This window comes from Selaginella moellendorffii, unplaced genomic scaffold, assembly GCF_000143415.4.
Source record: "Selaginella moellendorffii unplaced genomic scaffold, v1.0 SELMOscaffold_89, whole genome shotgun sequence".
NCBI lineage: Eukaryota > Viridiplantae > Streptophyta > Lycopodiopsida > Selaginellales > Selaginellaceae > Selaginella > Selaginella moellendorffii.
In genome coordinates, this window is record NW_003314350.1 from 715,980 (window position 1) to 734,808 (window position 18,829).

At 47.2% G+C, this 18,829-nt stretch overlaps 5 protein-coding genes and 1 non-coding gene across 10 annotated transcripts; 5 read left to right on the forward strand and 1 right to left on the reverse strand.

Annotated features, from left to right (window-relative positions):
• Nucleotides 1-1,139: 1,139 nt before the first annotated feature.
• On the reverse strand, nucleotides 1,140-5,242 carry LOC9638347 (4-alpha-glucanotransferase DPE2). Of its 2 annotated transcripts, XM_024662388.1 has the most exons (22): nucleotides 4,813-5,242; nucleotides 4,622-4,763; nucleotides 4,475-4,530; nucleotides 4,286-4,413; nucleotides 4,093-4,222; nucleotides 3,851-4,047; nucleotides 3,727-3,805; nucleotides 3,644-3,682; nucleotides 3,476-3,595; nucleotides 3,320-3,421; nucleotides 3,180-3,263; nucleotides 2,874-3,116; nucleotides 2,698-2,823; nucleotides 2,568-2,642; nucleotides 2,450-2,521; nucleotides 2,287-2,394; nucleotides 2,131-2,228; nucleotides 1,909-2,068; nucleotides 1,756-1,854; nucleotides 1,502-1,699; nucleotides 1,359-1,452; nucleotides 1,140-1,301 (listed from the first exon to the last, which is right to left on the reverse strand). In XM_024662388.1, the coding sequence occupies exons 1-22, from the start codon at nucleotides 5,209-5,211 to the stop codon at nucleotides 1,171-1,173; spliced, it is 2,880 nt and encodes a 959-aa protein (XP_024518156.1). In that variant the 5' UTR covers nucleotides 5,212-5,242; the 3' UTR covers nucleotides 1,140-1,170. The 2 variants fall into 2 exon arrangements, with proteins under 2 accessions (XP_024518156.1, XP_024518155.1); XM_024662387.1 differs by having other exon boundaries at nucleotides 3,476-3,682.
• A 115-nt stretch (nucleotides 5,243-5,357) lies between these two features.
• LOC112341754 (putative pentatricopeptide repeat-containing protein At1g69350, mitochondrial) lies at nucleotides 5,358-6,474 on the forward strand. The gene is made up of 2 exons (XM_024662369.1): nucleotides 5,358-6,299; nucleotides 6,403-6,474. Exons 1-2 carry the CDS (start codon nucleotides 5,358-5,360, stop codon nucleotides 6,472-6,474), a joined length of 1,014 nt encoding a protein of 337 aa, XP_024518137.1.
• Nucleotides 5,403-8,083, forward strand: LOC112341760 (pentatricopeptide repeat-containing protein At1g11290, chloroplastic-like). 3 transcript variants are annotated; one of them, XM_024662389.1, is made up of 4 exons: nucleotides 5,403-5,750; nucleotides 5,816-6,027; nucleotides 6,099-6,402; nucleotides 6,488-8,083. In XM_024662389.1, the coding sequence occupies exon 4, from the start codon at nucleotides 6,498-6,500 to the stop codon at nucleotides 7,929-7,931; it is 1,434 nt and encodes a 477-aa protein (XP_024518157.1). In that variant the 5' UTR covers nucleotides 5,403-5,750; nucleotides 5,816-6,027; nucleotides 6,099-6,402; nucleotides 6,488-6,497; the 3' UTR covers nucleotides 7,932-8,083. The 3 variants fall into 3 exon arrangements, with proteins under 3 accessions (XP_024518157.1, XP_024518159.1, XP_024518158.1); XM_024662391.1 differs by having other exon boundaries at nucleotides 5,821-6,027; XM_024662390.1 differs by having other exon boundaries at nucleotides 5,816-6,402.
• Nucleotides 8,084-8,180: 97 nt separating this feature from the next.
• Nucleotides 8,181-8,252, forward strand: TRNAH-GUG. Its single transcript has one exon. It is a non-coding gene; the product is annotated as a tRNA-His (tRNA).
• Nucleotides 8,253-8,288: 36 nt separating this feature from the next.
• LOC9638892 (UPF0047 protein YjbQ) lies at nucleotides 8,289-9,623 on the forward strand. Of its 2 annotated transcripts, none has more exons than XM_002988504.2 (7): nucleotides 8,289-8,494; nucleotides 8,563-8,626; nucleotides 8,672-8,754; nucleotides 8,836-8,930; nucleotides 8,994-9,039; nucleotides 9,108-9,187; nucleotides 9,257-9,623. In XM_002988504.2, exons 1-7 carry the CDS (start codon nucleotides 8,332-8,334, stop codon nucleotides 9,329-9,331), a joined length of 606 nt encoding a protein of 201 aa, XP_002988550.2. In that variant the 5' UTR covers nucleotides 8,289-8,331; the 3' UTR covers nucleotides 9,332-9,623. The 2 variants fall into 2 exon arrangements, with proteins under 2 accessions (XP_002988550.2, XP_024518160.1); XM_024662392.1 differs by having other exon boundaries at nucleotides 8,566-8,626.
• Nucleotides 9,624-12,782: 3,159 nt separating this feature from the next.
• LOC9638568 lies at nucleotides 12,783-15,045 on the forward strand. Its single transcript, XM_024662442.1, has 7 exons — nucleotides 12,783-13,394; nucleotides 13,455-13,576; nucleotides 13,634-13,791; nucleotides 13,860-13,947; nucleotides 14,014-14,227; nucleotides 14,290-14,344; nucleotides 14,435-15,045. Exons 1-7 carry the CDS (start codon nucleotides 12,944-12,946, stop codon nucleotides 14,688-14,690), a joined length of 1,344 nt encoding a protein of 447 aa, XP_024518210.1. The 5' UTR covers nucleotides 12,783-12,943; the 3' UTR covers nucleotides 14,691-15,045.
• The last annotated feature ends 3,784 nt before the right edge of the window (nucleotides 15,046-18,829 follow it).

The window sequence follows — 18,829 nt, forward strand, 5'->3', positions numbered from 1 at the left end:
TGGGATCGAGACGGTGAAGGATCTCCTCGAAAGTCGGCGTTGTAACGATGGTTGCAGCATGATCACGCGCGAGCCATTTCCAGACGAGTATCTTGCAGAATGCCAAGGCTTCACGCGGCAAGAGGTTAAAAGGTTGCTGATCCAAGCAGCCGGCGAGCTCGTTCCAGCGGCGGCGCAGAGATTCGAGGTGGCGCGCTTGGCTGAAGCGGTGGTGGCGTTCACAGGCGGCCACAAAGGCTTAGTCGTGGTGGTACTCGATCGAGTGGTCGCTCACGAGTTTTTCAAGACCCAGGATCTCTGGTCACATCACAGCGACCTCGGTGCATACGCTTTCAGTCGAGCTGGTTACAAGCGGGCTCTGGAGAGATTCAAGCAGCGAAGCAGTGATCTCCTCCAGTTCCTCCAGACGAGCGGCCTCCACTGCGATGCTGGAAAGGTGGCGGAGTTTCGAGAGCTCATCGCCGACGGCGTTCTCGCGGCGAGGGAATCGCCACAACAAGATCATGGCGGCCGGAAGTACAACCTTCGCATTTCATCGCCACTGCTCCGGAGTCTCATCTTGCGCCGCTGCGTGATCAAACGACAGGGGACGATCACAGGCCCAGCTCCGGATCCTCGGGTCCGGCTAGCGAGGGAGTGGCTGATCATCCAAACGATCAAGGCTCTGGACGGGGCGACGATGTGCGGCGATGAGATCTCGCAGTACAGCCGCGAGTTCGCGTTCTTCGCCAGGATCAAGGCCGTTCTTGCGGAAGCATATCCTCTCGCGAATGCCATCGTCCTCGCTCACACGAAAGTATCAAAGGATGGGCTCGCGCTGCTCGACGAGGAGGACTGTCTCGAGATTCAAGTCCGCTATGGTTTCGAGAAGTTTGGATTCGTGCTCGCGGTGGAGGGTGACGATGATTTGCAGGCCATGGCGCAGAGATACCACAAGAAGCATGGCTGCCAGGTATACGTGATCAGCTTCCGGGATCAGCCGTTGTTGATCACGCCGGTGAAGGAGTCCGTGATCTTCGTTTCGGTGCGGTTTTGCGCGACTAGCGCGGAGATGACTTTCAAGGATTCGCAAGGGACTGAAACGAAGGTGGACAATCTGGCGTTGGAGAAGTGGGGCGGCGAGTTTTCCTTCGATGATCTAGTATAGAAAAGCTTTGCAATTCATTACGTTTAGAGCTTCATCTTACTTTCAAAGCCATTCTCTAGAGATTTAGTACCTCTCCCACCGCTTTCCACCAGATTTTTTATTGAAAAAATGAGCTCCCTATCTTCTAGCAGAGTTTCCACATGAGTGAGAGTCCCTGGATTTTTTAGAGTGAGTCAGAAATCTCGGCAAAACAAAACAAGCATTGACTTACTGAATCTCCAGTAATGCTTTGGATTCGTTGGATCGTTGATAGTTTCCTCGTTGGCCGGTCGGCCTGTATACTCCTCCTTGAGAGCAAGAAGGTCCTGCAGCACAAATCAACTTAGCAAACTTTTAGAAACTTTGCAAACGTACCTGGAGAGGGAAAATGGCCCACATTGACGGCGATTTCATGTGTTGTTCGATTATAACTCGCGCAACATCTGGTAAGCACTGAGCAGGAGGGGACTCACTCATTCCCAGATAGTCTTTGTAGAATCGGATTCGTCTGCCTTCGTCATCCTCCCACCAAGCACGCATAGTCGAGCAGTCATGACACGAAGGTGCACACACCTTGTAAACACCGGCAAATGTCAGGGATCATGTTGTTGGATGCTGTGATTAGTTACCGTCATGTATTCGTATTCCAGTGGATTGCCAAACTCCTGGCCTGGAGTGCTGGGCATCCGTTGGATCCTCAGTCCAAGCAGGCCAAGCTCGTTAAGAACCTGGAAAGGTTTTGTTTTTTAGTCTTACAATCATTGGAAAACAAGTTTGCTTACCGGAGCAACGCATGCTGGGACCATTCCAAGGTCCTCTCCACAAGTTAGCATTTCAGAAGAGCTCATTAAAACTGGAAGCGTTTTTAAAGCGTTTTCGCGCCAGAGGCCTTCTTGCCTGTGATAGAAGTAGTCATAGTACAATCTCTGCAAGACGTTCTTGCTGCATAGAGCAAAACCACCGAGTCATTTCGAAGAAGGGAAGAAAAACACTACACTAAGTACCTGTGCTCGTCAAGCTCCTTGAAATTTGATGTGTTCTCCATTCCAAATCTCGGATAGAACTTTCTACTGTCCTCTGGGTCCCTCATCAAGACAACGTCCTAGATATGCAAAAAGAGGCTCTAGAGAAAACCGGTTAATTTCCATGATGCTGCTTACACGTAGAAGGTCGAACAATGCACCCTTGATTTGTTCCTGCTTTTTCGAATCTTCAAGTTGACTAACAGCTCCAAGAATTTTCCTTTCTGTATCGTGCTCTTTCTTGAACTGCAAACACGCCGGTTAGAATTGAAGAGAAATGCGGTGAAAGGAGAAACGACACCTTGTAGCACAAATGTTCGTACTCATCAAAATACTTGGACGCAATCTCAGACCACGCGTCTCCAAATTTTGCCTGGTAATGGGAGTTAGAGCGAGTGAAACAATTTGATCAAGCTCACTTGCAAAGTATGACATCGAACGTATGGTTCGCTAAGACGATTGAAATCCCAAATTCCTTGTGCTTCCAGCTCTTCCTGCAAAAATCAAGTTGTACATAAGCATTTCACTAAGTTGCCAAACTCTGTGTACCTGCGTCAATGGAAGCGACGGTCGAAACTTGCCCATAAGACCTGTAACAGCGTGCGCAGGCAGCTCCCAGATGCGAAAAAATCCTAGAATGTGATCAATCCTGTAAGCCGTGAAGTACTTGGACATCTGCAAGAAAAATGAGTTGTGTGGAGAATCTCAAATGTGTCCGTTCAAACCTGAGTTAAACGAGCTCTCCACCATGCAAAGTTATCTTTGGACATTTCTTCCCAGTTGTAAGTAGGAAATCCCCAGTTTTGCCCGTTCTTATCGAAATAGTCTGGAGGAGCACCCGTCGATGTATTCATTCGAAACAATGTGGGAAACACCCATGTATCCACACTGTTTCTATCGACACCAATGGGAAGATCTCCTTTCAAAACAACGCCATTGTTTCGAGCGTACTCAGACGCTTCAGTGAGCTGGGAAAAAAAAAAAAAACATTAATTGGTAAAAAGCAAAAAGTGGCATATTTAATTAACAACCTGAGAATGAAGATGATACTGAAGAAAGTATGTGAAAGAGATCAAGTTGTAATGGTCAGAAGAAGGAGACACAAGCTTTTCTAGCTGTAGCAAAAGGCACAATTTTAATGATGTTTGTTTACCTTATAAGAGTAGTTTACCTTTTCAGGCGAAAATGTTGAAAAGCGGCCCCATTGAGAATGATCAGCGGTGTCGAAAAGGTCACGCAAAAAGCAAAAAGCAGCAAATGGTTCTAACCAGTGCTGCAAAATCAGAAGCTTTAGACAAAGGATTTCCACAGTTGCTTTCCACTTCACCTTATTTTCGTCAAAGTAAGTCTTAAACTTTGAGGAATTAAATGCGGCTTCTTTTTCTATGTGAAAAATCTTTTTAGCTATAGACAGCTTTGTCTTCATGGTTCCTTCATAGTCAACATCCTGCATTTGGAGACAGTCAATAACTGAGTAAACTAAAGTCAGGCTAACCTTTAGATCGAGCTTCTTTCTTGCTTGGGAAATCTCGTCCTGTAATGCGTCATCAGTTTGTTATCACCCTCAAATAAATCAACCTGGAGTTCTTGAGGCAATCTTTCAGTCATGGCTTCCAAGCTCAAATAAAGCGGGTGTAGAGCGAATACTGAAAGTGAGCTGTGCAACGAAGGATCACTCAAATCTCAGGTGTGACATATTTACCTGTATGGATACGAGTCCCACCACATCCCGTGCACGGAAGTATCATTAACTGGTAGCAACTGTAGAAGCCTCAATCCAGACTTCACTGCTAAATCCACAAGCAGTTTCAGGTCCAAAAACTCGCCCGCTCCAACGTCCGCATGCGTCCTTATTGAAAACACAGGGATGGCAAGGCCAGCACCTCTCCACAGATCACCCTGGAAAAAGTATGTGACTTCATTCTCAAAGATTACCAAGCCAACCTTGAAATGTCCATCCGATACTATAATCAGGGAAGATGGTTTTCTCCATGTAGAATCAAGTGACAACTTGCGGCCATCGCCAAGCTCGCACGTCACTTCTCCACGGAGATCTTTCAGAAAGTAGATGTACGTGCTTATGTCAAGGTCAACAATAGAAAATCAAGGAAAAAGAATGATGAAAAATGTAGGATATTTCACGGGAAAGTCTTGTTTATCGATTGCACAGCAGCCATGCCAGCTTGAATCGCCCGTTCTCGTAAGCTTAAGTGCTGATTCATAGTCCCAGCTTCCAAGAGAACTCGAACTTCCAGTAACGTAAACCTGCATTAACGTTGCAGTTGTAAGAAAACCAAAAGACGTATAGAGTGGTGAATTTTCTTACAACTTGCCCATTCTCTAAGATGGAACAACTGAGCTCAAAGCAGACACCAATTTTTCCTGCCCAAACAACAGCCATTCTTTGAGAAACAAACAAATAAGCGAGAAAATAAAGATGGAAACTATGATCCAAAAGCTTTACAAAACGTACCACGATCTTTGAGGAGCTCGGCGCCATAGCTGCCGGTAAAGGGAGTACCAGTCTCCTCACAAGTGCTACTAGACTTGGAGTTTCTAAAAATCGCGTCACGGAAAGCACTGCGTGACAGCAAACTCTCTGGAGAACAGCCTTCCTGTAGATAAAAATTCGCTACAACAAAGAAATTTGATCAAGAAAAGTACCTGCCAGAGATCATATAGATCAACAATGCTGCCACTGGGAATTCCATCCGGAAGAACAAAGCTCCGGGGATTTCCAGCCTCCCTCCTGACCGCATTGCGCTTATCATCCACAACGCAATACGAGTAGCTCGCCTGGAATCCCTCGCGCACGGGCAGCTGCGCGGTCCAGACCAGCTCGCCGAGCTCCTCGTCGTGGTGTGGAACCATCGCCAGTCCATGGTGGAGATTCCAGCTGCCGAGAGAGGAATGCGAACCTGTGACGATGAGATTCTGGCCCCATTGCGTGAAATATGGAATCCGGAAGCGCAGATTGACGCGCCGCGGCTCCGCTGCCCTGGCGCCGATCATCGCCCTCTCTCGATCGATCGCGCGCGAGGAATCCATCCCTGGCGCATCCATCGCGTCGCGCGGTGAATGGAGGACATTTCCCCATGAAAAGAACAAAGGAGCCTGGGATCGAACACGAGACTCATGACACTAATGACACGTAGCACACTGGCATATACACGTTAGCATAGTGGTATATCCTTCGAATATTAGGGTTCATGCGTGGAGGATTGCGCGCTTCTATCAGGTTTTCTTCTCCCAGAGCTATCGCCAGGGGCTGTGCAAGCCTTGGAGCTCTCGATCGACCCCAGGGGCTTGAAAATCCACCCATGGCGCGCAAATGCGGGGCGGATTCCGGCCGTGCCAGGCAAATCTACGCGCAGGTGATCCAGAACAGGGCTGAGATTGACGATTTCATTGCCGAGGAGCTCGTCCAGATGTTCATACGTTGTGGATCTCTCTCAGACGCCGTGAAATCGCTGGATGAGCTGCGAATCCAGAGCGTGGTCGCGTGGACTGCGACGATCTCGGCATTTGCCCGGCTGGGGCATCGCGGCGAGGCATTTTTTCTCTTCCACAGGATGCTGCTGGAGGGTGTTTTGCCAAACAAGGTGAGTTTCATATCCATTGCCAGCGCCTGTTCTAGTGAAGACGAGGCTGATTTCCTCTGTGACAGGATAGTCGAGCGAGATCTTCAAAGGGATCGTCTTGTCGGCACAGCTCTGGTAAATCTCTATGGCAAGTTCCAGAGGCTGGACGAGGCGTGGACGATTTTTTGCGCGCTAGAAGGAAGAGATCTTGTGTCGTGGAACTCCATGCTATCGGCGTTTAGCGAGCACCAGCAGTGGAGAAGGAGCCTTGAGCTTTTCAAAGCGATGCTGCTTCAAGGTTTGTCTCTGGACAGTATAACATTCCTCGCAGCGCTCAAAGCTTGTGCCAACTTACGGGATTTGTCACAGGCAAAGCTTGTCCATGGACAAATCTGTGAGAGCGGACTAGAAGGAGCGGACATGGTCGGGAACACGATCGTTGATACGTATGGAAAGTGTGGCAGTATCGACGATGCTCTAGCGGCTTTCGAGCGAATTCCAGCCAAAGACATCGTTTCCTGGAACGTCATGCTAGCATCTCTCAGCCAGAATGGAAGCTCTGCCGAGGCAGTAAAACTTTTCAAGCAAATGCTTCACGAGGGAGAGAGAGCCGAGAAAGTTACAGTCGCGACGCTGCTCCACTCTTTCGCGAGCCGGGAGTTTTTGCAAGAAGGTGAGCTTCTTCATGATCATATTGTCGAGCTCGGCCTGGATATTGACATTGTCATGGCAACCGCGCTGTTGATCATGTATGCCAGGTGCGGAAGCATGGATCGAGCGAGTAAAATGTTCGACACCATCCAGAACAGGGACGTGGTTCTCTGGAACACTTTCATTTCATCGCTCGCTCAAGCTGACCGCGTGAAGGATTCCTTCCAGGTGTTCCGAAGAATGCAGCTGGAAGGTGTTCGTCCAAACAAAGTCACATTCGCGAGCGTCATCGACGTGTGCACAAGCTTAAGTTCGCTGGCGGATGGAATGCTCGTTGCCGCGCTGGTTTTGGAGAGCGGACTTGGCTCCGACACCGTTCTCGGCAACGCGATCATCGACCTGTATGGGAAGTGTGGAAGCCTCGAAAACGCGTGGGAGGCATTCGACAGGATGGAGAACAAGGACGTGGTTTCCTGGACGACGATTCTCGGTGCTTACTCCCAGCACGGGCTTTTCAGCGAGGTGGTCGGGCTTTTCAACAAGATGCTGCTGGAAGGCATAACTCCGAGCACGGTTACGTTCGTCACGGTTCTTTACGCCTGTGCGGAATGCAAGGCTCTAGAGGTCGGGAAGAAGATCCATGCTCGTGTCATGGAGGCCGGACTGGAATTCGACGAGCTTCTCTCCAGTGCCATTCGGTCGCTGTACGCGGAGTGTGGCTACCTGGAGGAAGTTTGCAGAGTTTTCCACGGTAGGAAGCAGGAGCAAGAGGTAGCGGCTTGGAACGGGATGGTGGTAGCCTTGAGTAGACGGGAACTCTTCGACGAGGCAGTGGGACTCTATCGACAGATGCAGCTGGAAGGAGTTCCCGGGGATAAATTCACACTGGTGTCAGTGCTGGAAGCTTGCTCGGAGCTCCCGCTCGTCAAGTCGATCGAGGCCAGAGCTCTAAGTTTGAGGTTGGAGCAGGACGACACGATCAACACGGCACTTCTCAAAGCGTACAGCCGGTGTGGAAGCATGCGAGACGCGAGGAGAGCTTTCGAGAGAACTCCAAAGAAGGACGTGGTTGCATGGTCGGCTATGGTGGGAGCTCACGCTCACCATGGTTGTGGAGAAGCGGCACTGGAGCTCTTCCAGCTCATGCAACTCGACGGCGTCATGCCCAACGACGTCTCCTTCGTGAGCGTCTTCTCGGCGTGCAGCCACTGCGGGAGTGTGGAGAGAGCTTACGAGTACTTTGTGGGACTGGAGCAAGACTATGGAGTGAAGGTCACGGTCGAGCACTGGAAGTGTATGATGGATCTGCTGGGACGGGCTGGGCGGCTCGGCGAGGCCGAGAAGTTCTTGAGCAAGATGGAGTTTGAGCCGGACGTGGTGTTGTGGACGACGCTCTTGGCCGCGTGCAGTGTCCACGGGGACTTTGAGCTGGGGAAGCATGCGGCAAAGCGGATTCTAGAGCTCGACGAGGAAGACGACGCGGCTCACGTAGTTCTTACGAGCCTCCAGCATTCTTCGCAGAGTGATATCTTGGAGAGTGGCCGGGGATAGAACACTTTGGAGCAGAGGTCGTGACACGAAACTTTGCAGCACAGCCTACCAATCCAGGTTGCTTTGCAGCCAGTGCCAACGAAGAAGAGGTTTGGGAACACGATCATTCATAAAAGAGAGAGTGCTGCTCGGGACCTTTGGGCTCTTCTTCACGATCATATTGTCGACGTACTTCTTTCACGAGGATTGTTGGATCTTACGAGAATCTCTAGATTATATTGGGATGTTTCTCAAAACTTATCACGTCTTGTGGCTGTAGTTTAGTGGTGAGAATTCCACGTTGTGGCCGTGGAGACCTGGGCTCGAATCCCAGCAGCCACACATATTAAACCCTTTTCAGTAACATTTTGTTTTTTGGTTTAGTTTTTTCAAAACTTTTCCTTTAGGGCTCTTGCGAAGAATGCTGCTCGGGAGTGCGGCAAATGGAAATGGAATCGTCGTCTTCAAACAATTCAGGTCTCGTCAGCTGCTGAGCGGCAGGATTTCCAGCTGCAAAATTCCTAGCTCGCATTTCTCGCTGTCTAGGAGTCACTTAATTCGATGCGAGGCCGCCTCCAACGCAGGTGCTCCACCTTCATATCTTTGATCATCAAAATCTCTCTTGTTCTTATTTTCCGATTTTGCTCCATAGCAGTGTCGAGCGTTCCTGGTATCGAGTGGGTCCAAAGAACTTTCGATCTCCCACCATATAAAAGGTATGTAAAAAGAAAAATGCGAGGATTCTGATCTTTGCAATCCAGAGGATGTCACATAATCACCCAGCAAATCTACAAGGCCGTGCCGGAGATTAGAAACTTTCGAGTCGGCATTGCTCACATCTTTGGTAAGAACTCCAAGAGAATTGAATCGACGATGTTTTCTTGCAACTTTTTTGCTCTTGATCGATCTTGTGCGTGATTTGCAGTGATGCACACCTCGGCGAGTCTCACCATCAACGAGAACGCGAGCCCCGACGTACCACTCGACATGGAGGACGCCTTAAACAAGATCGCTCCAGAGGTAAGGAAAAATTCTCTCCAGAGTTTCCAATCGTTTTTGCTCTCCTTGAAATCGTTCTTGAAGGGTCACCACTACCGTCATCTCGATGAAGGACTGGATGATATGCCGGGTGAGTAAACTTGGATGGTCATCTCCCTTGCAAACTTCGCGCTACGTTTTTTTCTTCTTCCTGTGAAGCTCATGTCAAATCTTCGATCATGGGTTGTTCGTTGAGTGTGCCGATCACCGCTGGGAGATTAAATCTTGGAATCTGGCAGGTTGAAAGAGCTAGAGATAGTTTTTTGTCCTCTCCTTGAGTATATCGTGTTGGCTTTTTGTTTTCGCAGGGAGTCTGGCTCAACGAGCATAGAGACTATGGAGGCAGTCGAAGGCTCTGCATCACAATCCATGGACAATGCTGAGTATAAATACTACGAAGTGAAAAGCTCATACGCAAAAGAAAACCATACCTGGAAGTTGTATACAAACAACCCGAGTCCGAAGGAAGATTTGGTTCTGCCACCATCTTTCTCTGTGAGATCAAACTCGAAAGTTCTCCGTAAATTCTGATCAAACAACAAGATCACAGACTTTCCTAGTGTTTCTTATGTGGTTTCTGAATGCCACGCTTGTACCGGGTAATGGACAGCCAGTTCTGGATCTGTAACAAGAAAGTTCCACACAGGCTTTGCTAGAACGATGCCACTAAAGAAATTTGGAAGTACCTGCTTGACCGTGAGGCCCGTCTGGGCTATGAGCTCCTCTCTCTCGAGAAGAGATGGATATGGATGATCGGAGTGTTGAGTGATCCAGGACTCGAGAATTTGGACTGATTGACGCGGCAGAGAGTACATGTTCTTGGGCCTCGAAAGTGGAAGAAGCTTAAACCTGCATGGATCGTCGATTTCTCAAAGAAAAGAATCCAGATTACGCAAAGAAGGTGTTCGCTTACTTGATGAGCTTCCTCGGCTTCGATCGCCTCGATCTCGCCTTTCGGACGGCCGTGTGCTGCCCCGCCATCGCCAGATAGAAGACTGGATGCTTCTCTTCCGGCTCGAATTCGCAGCTGATAGCCGAGCTGTCGGAACAGGCTGCTGGATCGCAATCGGCCTGGCGCTGCTGCTCCTTGCGCCAAAGTATATCGTCGGCTGGCGTCCAGTCGCAATCCGGATCAAGAATATCGCCGGCGCCTTCGTCCAGCTCTGGGAGATCGCAAATGTCGCTCAAGACCTGGCTTCCAAACTCCGGAAGCGATTCTTTCCCCGCATTCGCCTCCATCGCCCCTGCCAGAGAGCAAATCGAAGTGAGATTGGAGTGAAATATCACATCTGGAGCAGTAGAATCGCAAGATCGATAGAGAAGAGAGCGGCATAGTACCCGAGGCGAGAGAGCTCGCGAGGAGAGAACTGGAAGAACCCTACGTAAAGCCTTTGGCCAGAGAAAATTTGAAATGGACGGCGTAGATTCGCTTATTTGCGACGAACGGCTGGGGTGGCCTAGATCCGACGGCTCAGCTGTGAGCCATTGAGCGGGAAAGCACCTTTGAGTACTTCTGGATGTGGTGCTTGGCTCTTGCGTTGGACATCCAGCTCTCGATCTAGCAAAAACCACGAAAAAAATCACACCGACCGATCGATCGCGCGAAGAACTTTGTCTGGAGAGAAGAAGTAAAAGGAAAGATCACGACGTACCTGTTTGGTCTGCAATCCGGTTTGGATCACCAGATCGGTTTTCTCCTCCGCGCTCGGGTATGGATTCTCCCTGTTCGCGTCGAGCCACATCGCGAGGATCTCCTTGGCTCTGGCAGGAAGCTTTGCGACTGGCCTCTTCCTCTCGTATCCAGTCCGGCGGCGGCGGCGCTTGGGAGAAGCAATGGGTGGCGAGAGTGGTGGTGACATCTCGGACTCTCGATCGAATTCGTCCCTGGCACGCTTGGAGCTCGCGAATTTTGTGCTGCTTCTCTTCTTCTTGGGTTCGTGCTCCTGCTGCTGCTCGACTGGTTTGTAGGCCGAGTGGAACTCGGTGGCGGTGTCGCAGCACGATGAACTGTTGTTCACGGAGAGGCTGCAAGAGTCCACCACTGATTCCGCGAGTAGAGGCGTCGACTGATCCAGCATCGTGTAGTTGTCCTTCGAGAGTAAGCTGAGCTCCACGAACCGATCCAGTCTTGGGCTTTGAAGTTTCTTCTCGGTTCCATGATATCCAGGCACTGCTGACGATCGAGTGTCGGTCCATGTCCTCTCGCAGTCTAATTCTTCTGCTAGATCTTGTTCCCGATAGTTTCCTTCTTCCTCATGGATCTCGGTGATCTCCACGCCGGGATGAGCTTGCATGTCGGCATCCTCGTAGAGGATCCCATCCTTCGTCAAGTTGAGTGCGTAAGACATTGTCGACGACTCCTCTCGCATGACTCCACTCACCAGCGTTGGTTGATCGTATACTGGAAATAGCTGGAAGTCACCGCTACCGTGATCGCCACCATGACCTTCCGCCATAGAATCGTTTGGAAAGAGTGGAATCTCGCTGCTCAGAGAAATCTGTGCTTGCTGTGTCTCCAGCGCCTCCGGAATCCCATCCAGAGCCAGTAGCGGGATCTGCATTTGCCGGAGAACCGCGTGGATCGCTGAGTGATCACACCCCATTCCATCCTGGAACAATCCCCCGTGATCCTTGATGTTGAGCACGACCTGGATTGTGCTCTGCTCCTCGGTCCTCGCCGTCCAGCCCTGCGCCGCCTGATCGGCCGAAGCGAAGCACGCGGCGGTCGTCTCCATGAAGATTCCAGTCTCGCCGGCCTCGTTCCAGTAGGACGACTCGCCCTGTTCTTGCTGCGGCGCCGGCGCGGGATCGCGATTCACGAGATCTTGAGCGTCTTCCTCCGATGTCCAGGAAGCGAACTCGAAATAATCGTCCGCCATGGATACCGCTGCGCAGCACCGGATCGATCACGTAACGATTCAAGCGCAGAGAGCAAGAATCCGTACCTTGCGCAGCATCGACCGATTCCAGCTCCAGGATCGGCAGCGCTGCGTCGTCCGCCTCCATCGCCACCAAGAAATGCCCGAAATATCAGGGTTTTCCCGCGCGAGCGTTCTAGGGCGCCCATAAACCCTAAAAACAGGGCCAGTTTTTAACCATGCAATAATTCCAAAACGTTGGAACGGGTAAAAAGATAAAAAATTGCGACGATCTCATCCTCTATGTTGCGGTTGTTTTGTCCGCGAAGCTCTCCACGAAGTTGCAAGAAACGTGGTGGCCCAAGCTAGCTAGGGGCGAAAGTAAAAACTCCAATTTACCTCCCTCATTTAAACTTTTTCACCCTGTAGCAATTTTCCTTGCTTCTTTGTCCTCCATCGCGAAGGTACCAGGAAGAATTGTCCACCCTATAGCTTTGTCCAAAAGTGTGTGCGCCCGGCCCATTCCAAGCAGCACGCAACATGGCCCATTCCGGGCGAAGAGTCGACCACGCAACCTACCAAAGGAGAGAGACGACCGTACCTATCAATTAATCAAGACCGTACTTATCTCTTTAGGGCTGTGATGAAGCTGCCAGGAAATTGCCGCGTCAGCTAGGCGATAAGACACTGCGATTTCCGGCACCTGCCGCGAAGGCGCCATTGGCCTTCTTTCCGGCAAGTTGCCGGTAGGTGCCACATTCCGGGGCATATGCCTGCCACGTGGTGGGCCCCGAACGATTTCCATGTGCGCAATGTGTGTTTCGGTTGAACGAGACCTCCCGCGCTAATGTAAAAGATATAGCGCTGGAAAGAAGGGCGTTAAAGAAAGGGCCAGGTGGAAGCCCCCAGGAAACTTCTTCCCGTGTGCTACACTGGCGCTGTTATAAACATTAGAGAGGCCCGGCCAAGGAAGCAATACACGAAGCCGGCCTAGGGTTTTATATTTTGGGGGTTCTTTCTCCGCCTTCCTCGATCGATAGCTAGAACAGGAGCGTTATGGCGGTGATTCTCGCGAGAATGGAGCTTTGATTCGTTAGAAGAGCGAGAAATCGAGTGGATCGTGCGGGAAATTTCAGGATGTCGAGGGCTAGAACGGATTCCAAGCTCTTTAGAAGCACCGGGAGCGTAGGAAAGCCAGGGAGGAAACCAGCGGTGGGAGGGTCGCCTGTGGCAGCGGCCGCGGCGTCCTCCATCCCGGTCAAGGAGTCGCCAGATTCCAGCCAGCAGGTGGATCCGGATTTGACGAGAGCGCTCAAGCAGATCTTCGAGGTGAGGAACTGCAAGCTCAAAGATCACGGCAGCAGCCACAACAATAACAGTAACAGCAGTAGCAAGAACAGTAGCGAGGAATCGTGCCTGACTTTATTTGGGAGGAAGCTGGCCTCGCCGTCGTCCAGTCTGGATGGATCCGACGGGAACACGAAGAATGTGGCAAATCAGTACTCGCGGCAAGGGACGGACAAGCTTCCTCCTGCTGCCACGGCTCATCTTCTCAAGGAGCTCCACAAGCAAAGGCTCAAACAAAGGGGTAAGTTTTTCATAGCAGTGAAAAGTATATCTAAACGATTTTTCGGTTTGGATTTCTTAGGAATCACTGCCTCGGCCAACGATTTCCCAGACATGGGCGAGATTGAGTTCGTCCACACTGAGAGAAGACCGGAAGTGTCGACGCTACCACTTCTCAACAATTTACAGGAGAAGAGACCTCTGGTAAGTTTTTGTGACTTGGATCGACGAGGAGACGAAGACTCATGGGTTGTTTTTCAGGAAAATGCCTCGGATTGCAGCCCTGAAGCAAAGAGGCAGCGGATCGAGAAGGATAAAAGCCTGGATCTGAGTCTTTCGGTGGAGTTTGGTTCACCAGATGAAGCAGCTCGAGATTCGAACAATACCCAAAGCATGGACATTGCTGCTGAGGAGGAGAGGTAAGACTTTTGAGGAAATTTCTTCTTTTTGTTAGGCAGTCGTGACTGAAGCTTGTTTGCTCTCTCAGGACACATGCAACCGTGAAGGATCCGGAGCAGCTCACACTCTTCTACAATGGCCAAGTCCTCGTGTACGACGACGTTCCATCCGATAAGGTGGGTTCCTTTGTGCCTTTTGCTATCGTGGAACTGTGTATTAACCCTTCGGTTTTTGCTCTTCAGGCTAAAGCGATCATGGTGTTGGCTAGTAGCATCAGCTCAAAGACATCATGCTATACTCCTTGCCTTGCTGCGGCTACTGCCGCTGCGGCGAAGGCTACCGGTGCTGCTACTGCTCCGCCTATCGTAGTTCCAACCACGGCAAAAGCATCTAACTCGTTGTACCCATCACCAAAGGGCACCACTCCAGCGGCAGACAAACGCTCATCGTCAAACGGTAAGCCCGTGCTTTTTGACTCCCACGCATCCGAGCTGACCTCGATCCTCCTCGCGTTACAGACGTCCAAGCAAGGAAGGCATCCATTAGCAGATTCCTGGTCAAGAGAAAAGACAGGTGTGTATCTCACCACCATCTCGCCAAGACCGAGGATCAAACTCGGTGTTTATGTGTGACTTAACTGACGCTTTCTGTTGTGCTTTCCAGGCTGTCTGCCAAGCCAGCCGAGAAGGCCGAGGCGTCGTCAAAGTCGTCCGCGAAAGACATATCGCAGCGCTCGAGAAGCCCGTCACCGGCAGCGTCGAGCAGTCCCGTGACGCCCCCCAGGGCCTCGCCTCCCAGGCTCGTCGACGAGCTCAAGCTCCAGCTAGAAAAGGGGGAGATGCTCAAGAGATCCATCCCGGCAAATGCTGGATCAGCAACAGCAGCAGCAGCAGCACCGAGGCAGTGGATTGGTGTGTAGAGGCGGTGGAGATGATTCGCAGTGCCAAGTTTTAAAGGTTTTGGACTGTGGAAGGCAGCAGCAGCAAGCTAAGAACAGGCCAAACTCAGACACACACACACACAGACACTCTCCTCTTTACCAAGTGAGAAAACAAAGAGAGTATAGCTTATATTTGATACTTATAACTCTTCTCTTCCAAAATTCTTGTGTATTTCTCTCTCTTTCTCTAGTTTTTTTCTCATCTGGACAGCATATTCGCTTGATGGATGGACGGATGGATGGAAGGTTGATCACAAACAATGCCCTCGGAAAGATTGTGGAGGGTTGCTTTGTATAGAACAGACAAAAGCAAAGAAAAATTCTTTGATTAAAACTCTTTGAACGTTCTTCCAAGCTTCTAAAAAATGGGTTGTTTGGCGATCGCTCTCTGTGGATTTGAATAGATCATTCGCAGCACGAGATGTTTGAATGTTTGAAAGTTTGACACTGGGCTGGCTGGTGCTCGCTGCTTCCAGCGCGTGCGCTGGTCCTACCATTCCAGACTACTAAGAATTTCTAAGGCTGTGTCCCAAAAAGGCACATTTAGACCGGCGCTTTCTCTGAGGGGGCGGGGGTGGACAAAAGTAGAGGCGTGAGTGCATGGAAGCTTCGAGGTTTGGTTGCCTAAAGTTGAGTCGCCACACTAGGAGTCAGTGTTTTGTGTTGCGCCAAGAGGAAGGAGAAGAGAAGAAGATTGGGTTTGAGTGGCCCACTCACACTACAACATGCACATACTCTTTCTTGCTATTGGTCCACCACCAAATTTTACACTTCTCTGCAAACATCAGGTATATAACTATGTTGTTTAATTTTATTAACAAGGAAAGATATTTGATTATACTAACCAAGATATATAAAAATATCATAATATTTCCAATCTCAGAAATATCAAGTTCTTCTTCTGAAGATATTTTGCAAGAACTGCAGAGCAAAGTAATAAATTTTATTAAAACAAAACTAAATGATCTGACTAATATTTGAGTTCATATTGCATTATTTCTCAAATTCTTGACATTAAATATTCAACAATTATATATTTTAGCTTACAACTAATTCTTCATTTTGCACTTTTACCAAATAAATGTGATTGTAAAGCAAAAGAAAATTAGTTCAAATACTAAAAATTAACTCTTAAACTATTCTTATTTAGGCTCAAAAATAATATTTACTCCAGAATCTTTCTACTTCTAGAGAATACTTAAGTTAATAATTTTTATATTATTTTGAAATTAAATTTTTTATTTGTAAGAAAATTGTACACTGTATATAAAAGTGAGGTATAATTTCCTTAATTCCTTACTTAGAAAAACTAAGAAGCAAAATATAAAAACTAATTAGATATCATTTCTTACTTAATATAATTAAAAATTATAATTAGATTTATGAGTGCTTGGGATATAGGAATAAGTATGTTAGTGAACTCTACTTATATACAATGATGGATGGACCAAATTCAGTCACAAATGAATAATTTATATACTATAATACTATAATTAATATATTATCTAGCTAGGGTAACATATATGTGTGTGTGTGTCTATATATATATATATATATAAACCTTATTTATGTATTATGTATTTACAAACCTTACATCATTCTCCCCTCTAGAAGATGAAAAGGTGATGATAATAATTCAAGTAGAAAATCTAAAATTTTTACTAAGTGATTATAAATTACCACAAGAATTTGAAGTTCCCACAAAACTATTAACAAAGTTGTTGATAACCATGACTGAAATAAAACCCCAAAACCATGGTATAAATATCAGTCGATTACAGAATTCTAATGAACCAATTGCAACTCCAATTGCAACTCCCAAATGCTCAAATTAACCATGTAATCATAACTTTGAATTGATGTAAGAGACTTTGAGAGCCATTATAATCTATAGAACACTATTAAAGCAAATAATACATCACATTATTAAGTTTGTCTATCGACAATCCTCCAAAACCACCATTAATTTAGACTTAGGACTATAAGTAAAACCATTGTCCTTATCCAATACTACATATAAGAAGTTAAACTCACTCTATTTATCTTCCACATCTTTTTTATCCTCTTATCAAAAGAAAAAAAGTTCTAAAGCACTAATTCCATTTGGACTTGTTGTGCTTATCCTCACTCCACAATCTATATCATTTGTCCTTGCTCTAGTACCATATTCACTTATCCTCACTCTATTGTTAGGGTTAGACTTCTATCCATCCCTTTTACCCCCTTCTCCAAACAAAAAAAAGTTTAAAATGTTGGGGCAAAAAGAAGAAAATGAAAAAAAATTTGAGGAAAAACAATTGTGGAAAAAGAAAAAGTGGATAAAGAAGCATCGAAAGAAGAATTTACAATAGCTAACAATGTAAAAATAAGGAAATCAAAAGAAGAACATATGCTCAAAACTTGGAAAATAAGCGACTTCCTATCCAAATACCATAATATAAGCAAAAGATTCACACTTTTCAACCTTTTTAATATATAATTTAACATTTGAAATATGAAAACTAATAGAAATGTCCACACTCTTAATAAAACATATAAACTCCTTTGCACCAATGATAAAATGAAGGCTCTGAGTGATACTCACAATTAAAGACATGTAGTTAACTTAAATCTTTGGCCAAAGTGATCCAATCCTTGGAATAGGGGATACTCAACATCAAAATTGATCAAAGTTTTCATTAATAAAAAAAAAGCAAAATTCTCAACTTCATGCACATACTTAACATCCAGATTAATATGAGGACATAACACTCAACTCAACATTGGATTGAGAATGAAAATCATAAGGGTCATAAATGATTGATGTGCTAAGAGAAGAAAATATTGCAAATGAGGAAAAAATACTAAAAACATGAGAAGGTGGCTCAAGTCGAGAAATAAAATTAAAAATTAAAAAATAGCAGATTATAATCAAGCTTATCATCACAATCCAAAATCCATTTGAGCTCGTACACATTGTTTTCCCATAAATTCAATCCTTAAACATTTTCCAAGAACTAGATTGCATCATTCATAGTTCGCTAATCAACGTCATCATCACGCTTCACATCAATGGGAGATAGTAGAACACCAAGAAGAGAACAATTATATAATCATGTCTTATGGAAGTTGGAAACAACAACACACTAAGGATAGGTATAATACTAACATGAGCACACCCCACAACACCAAAAGTTCAATCCAATGGAGTAGCATTAATAACTTCAAGTGATATACTCCTTGATTGATGACTATATGGCATGATAGAAAAAGAGAATGTAATGAAAATCAAAAGAAAGAGTAGAGATAGCTAAAGTTCTAGATCTTACTATCAGGAATCCCCCAATTCTTGCCACATTCCTGACTCTCGCCGGATTCCTGACCTGCAGACCACATTCTTGACTTTCGAGACACTTCCCTATTCCTAACTCTCGAGACACTTCCCTATTCCTGACTCTCGAGACACTTCCCGATTCCTGAGTCTCGAGCCACATTCCTGATGATGATGTGGCGCCTCCTTAACCTCAGCTATATTTAGGCCGTCCTCGATCTAAGAGTGGTGGAGCTTCATCAACCTATAATATATATAGGTTAGCCTTGTTCCATTTCTCCACAATCTGAATCAACACCAGTCTAAGGCCTCTTCTTTGTTTCCACTAGCTTTTCTCTTTGTCTTTAGCATTTTCTAGTCTTGATCTTGTTGGGGGTCTTGACAGTTTGATTCAGATTGTGGTTTTTGCTTTTCTTTTAGCTCGTTTTGATTATTTGATTGCTTTTGTCTTTTTCCCCCTTTCTTTTCTTTCTTTTTGCCAATGGAGTCTCCAAGCCATCCTGATTTCTTTGCTGAAGTCCTTGCAAAAATCCAGTCTGAGAATACCGAGCTGAAGGCGACCCTTCTTCGCATGCAGCAGGAGCTTGCTTCACTTTTGGCTCAAGGATCCAGCAAAGTTCCTGAACCGAAGGTGAGTTTCCCGGCGAAATTTTCAGGCAAGCGTTCGGAGCTTCGTGGATTTTTGAACCAAATGGAGCTGATCTTTGCACTTCAACATCGGCAGTACCCCACTCCCGAGTCTCAAATTGGCGCGATTGGGACATTGCTCGAGGGTGTAGTTTTTTCATGGTTTTCTCCTCTTCTGGAG

Excerpts from the sequence above, each read along its gene's own strand:
- LOC9638347 (XM_024662387.1), bottom strand. The coding sequence starts at position 5,211 with ATGGATGCGCCAGGGATGGATTCCTCGCGCGCGATCGATCGAGAGAGG. Across the intron at positions 3,117-3,179 it reads AGTATCATCTTCATTCTCAG|CTCACTGAAGCGTCTGAGTA; the intron begins GTTGTTAATTAA and ends TTTTTTTCCCAG. Across the intron at positions 2,522-2,567 it reads TTCGATGTCATACTTTGCAA|GCAAAATTTGGAGACGCGTG; the intron begins GTGAGCTTGATC and ends TCCCATTACCAG.
- LOC112341754 (XM_024662369.1), top strand. The coding sequence starts at position 5,358 with ATGCGTGGAGGATTGCGCGCTTCTATCAGGTTTTCTTCTCCCAGAGCT. Across the intron at positions 6,300-6,402 it reads ATGGAAGCTCTGCCGAGGCA|GTGAGCTTCTTCATGATCAT; the intron begins GTAAAACTTTTC and ends TTTTGCAAGAAG.
- LOC112341760 (XM_024662390.1), top strand. The coding sequence starts at position 6,498 with ATGGATCGAGCGAGTAAAATGTTCGACACCATCCAGAACAGGGACGTG.
- LOC9638892 (XM_002988504.2), top strand. The coding sequence starts at position 8,332 with ATGCTGCTCGGGAGTGCGGCAAATGGAAATGGAATCGTCGTCTTCAAA. Across the intron at positions 8,627-8,671 it reads GATCTCCCACCATATAAAAG|AGGATGTCACATAATCACCC; the intron begins GTATGTAAAAAG and ends TTTGCAATCCAG. Across the intron at positions 8,755-8,835 it reads CGGCATTGCTCACATCTTTG|TGATGCACACCTCGGCGAGT; the intron begins GTAAGAACTCCA and ends CGTGATTTGCAG.
- LOC9638568 (XM_024662442.1), top strand. The coding sequence starts at position 12,944 with ATGTCGAGGGCTAGAACGGATTCCAAGCTCTTTAGAAGCACCGGGAGC. Across the intron at positions 13,577-13,633 it reads TACAGGAGAAGAGACCTCTG|GAAAATGCCTCGGATTGCAG; the intron begins GTAAGTTTTTGT and ends GTTGTTTTTCAG. Across the intron at positions 14,345-14,434 it reads CTGGTCAAGAGAAAAGACAG|GCTGTCTGCCAAGCCAGCCG; the intron begins GTGTGTATCTCA and ends TGTGCTTTCCAG.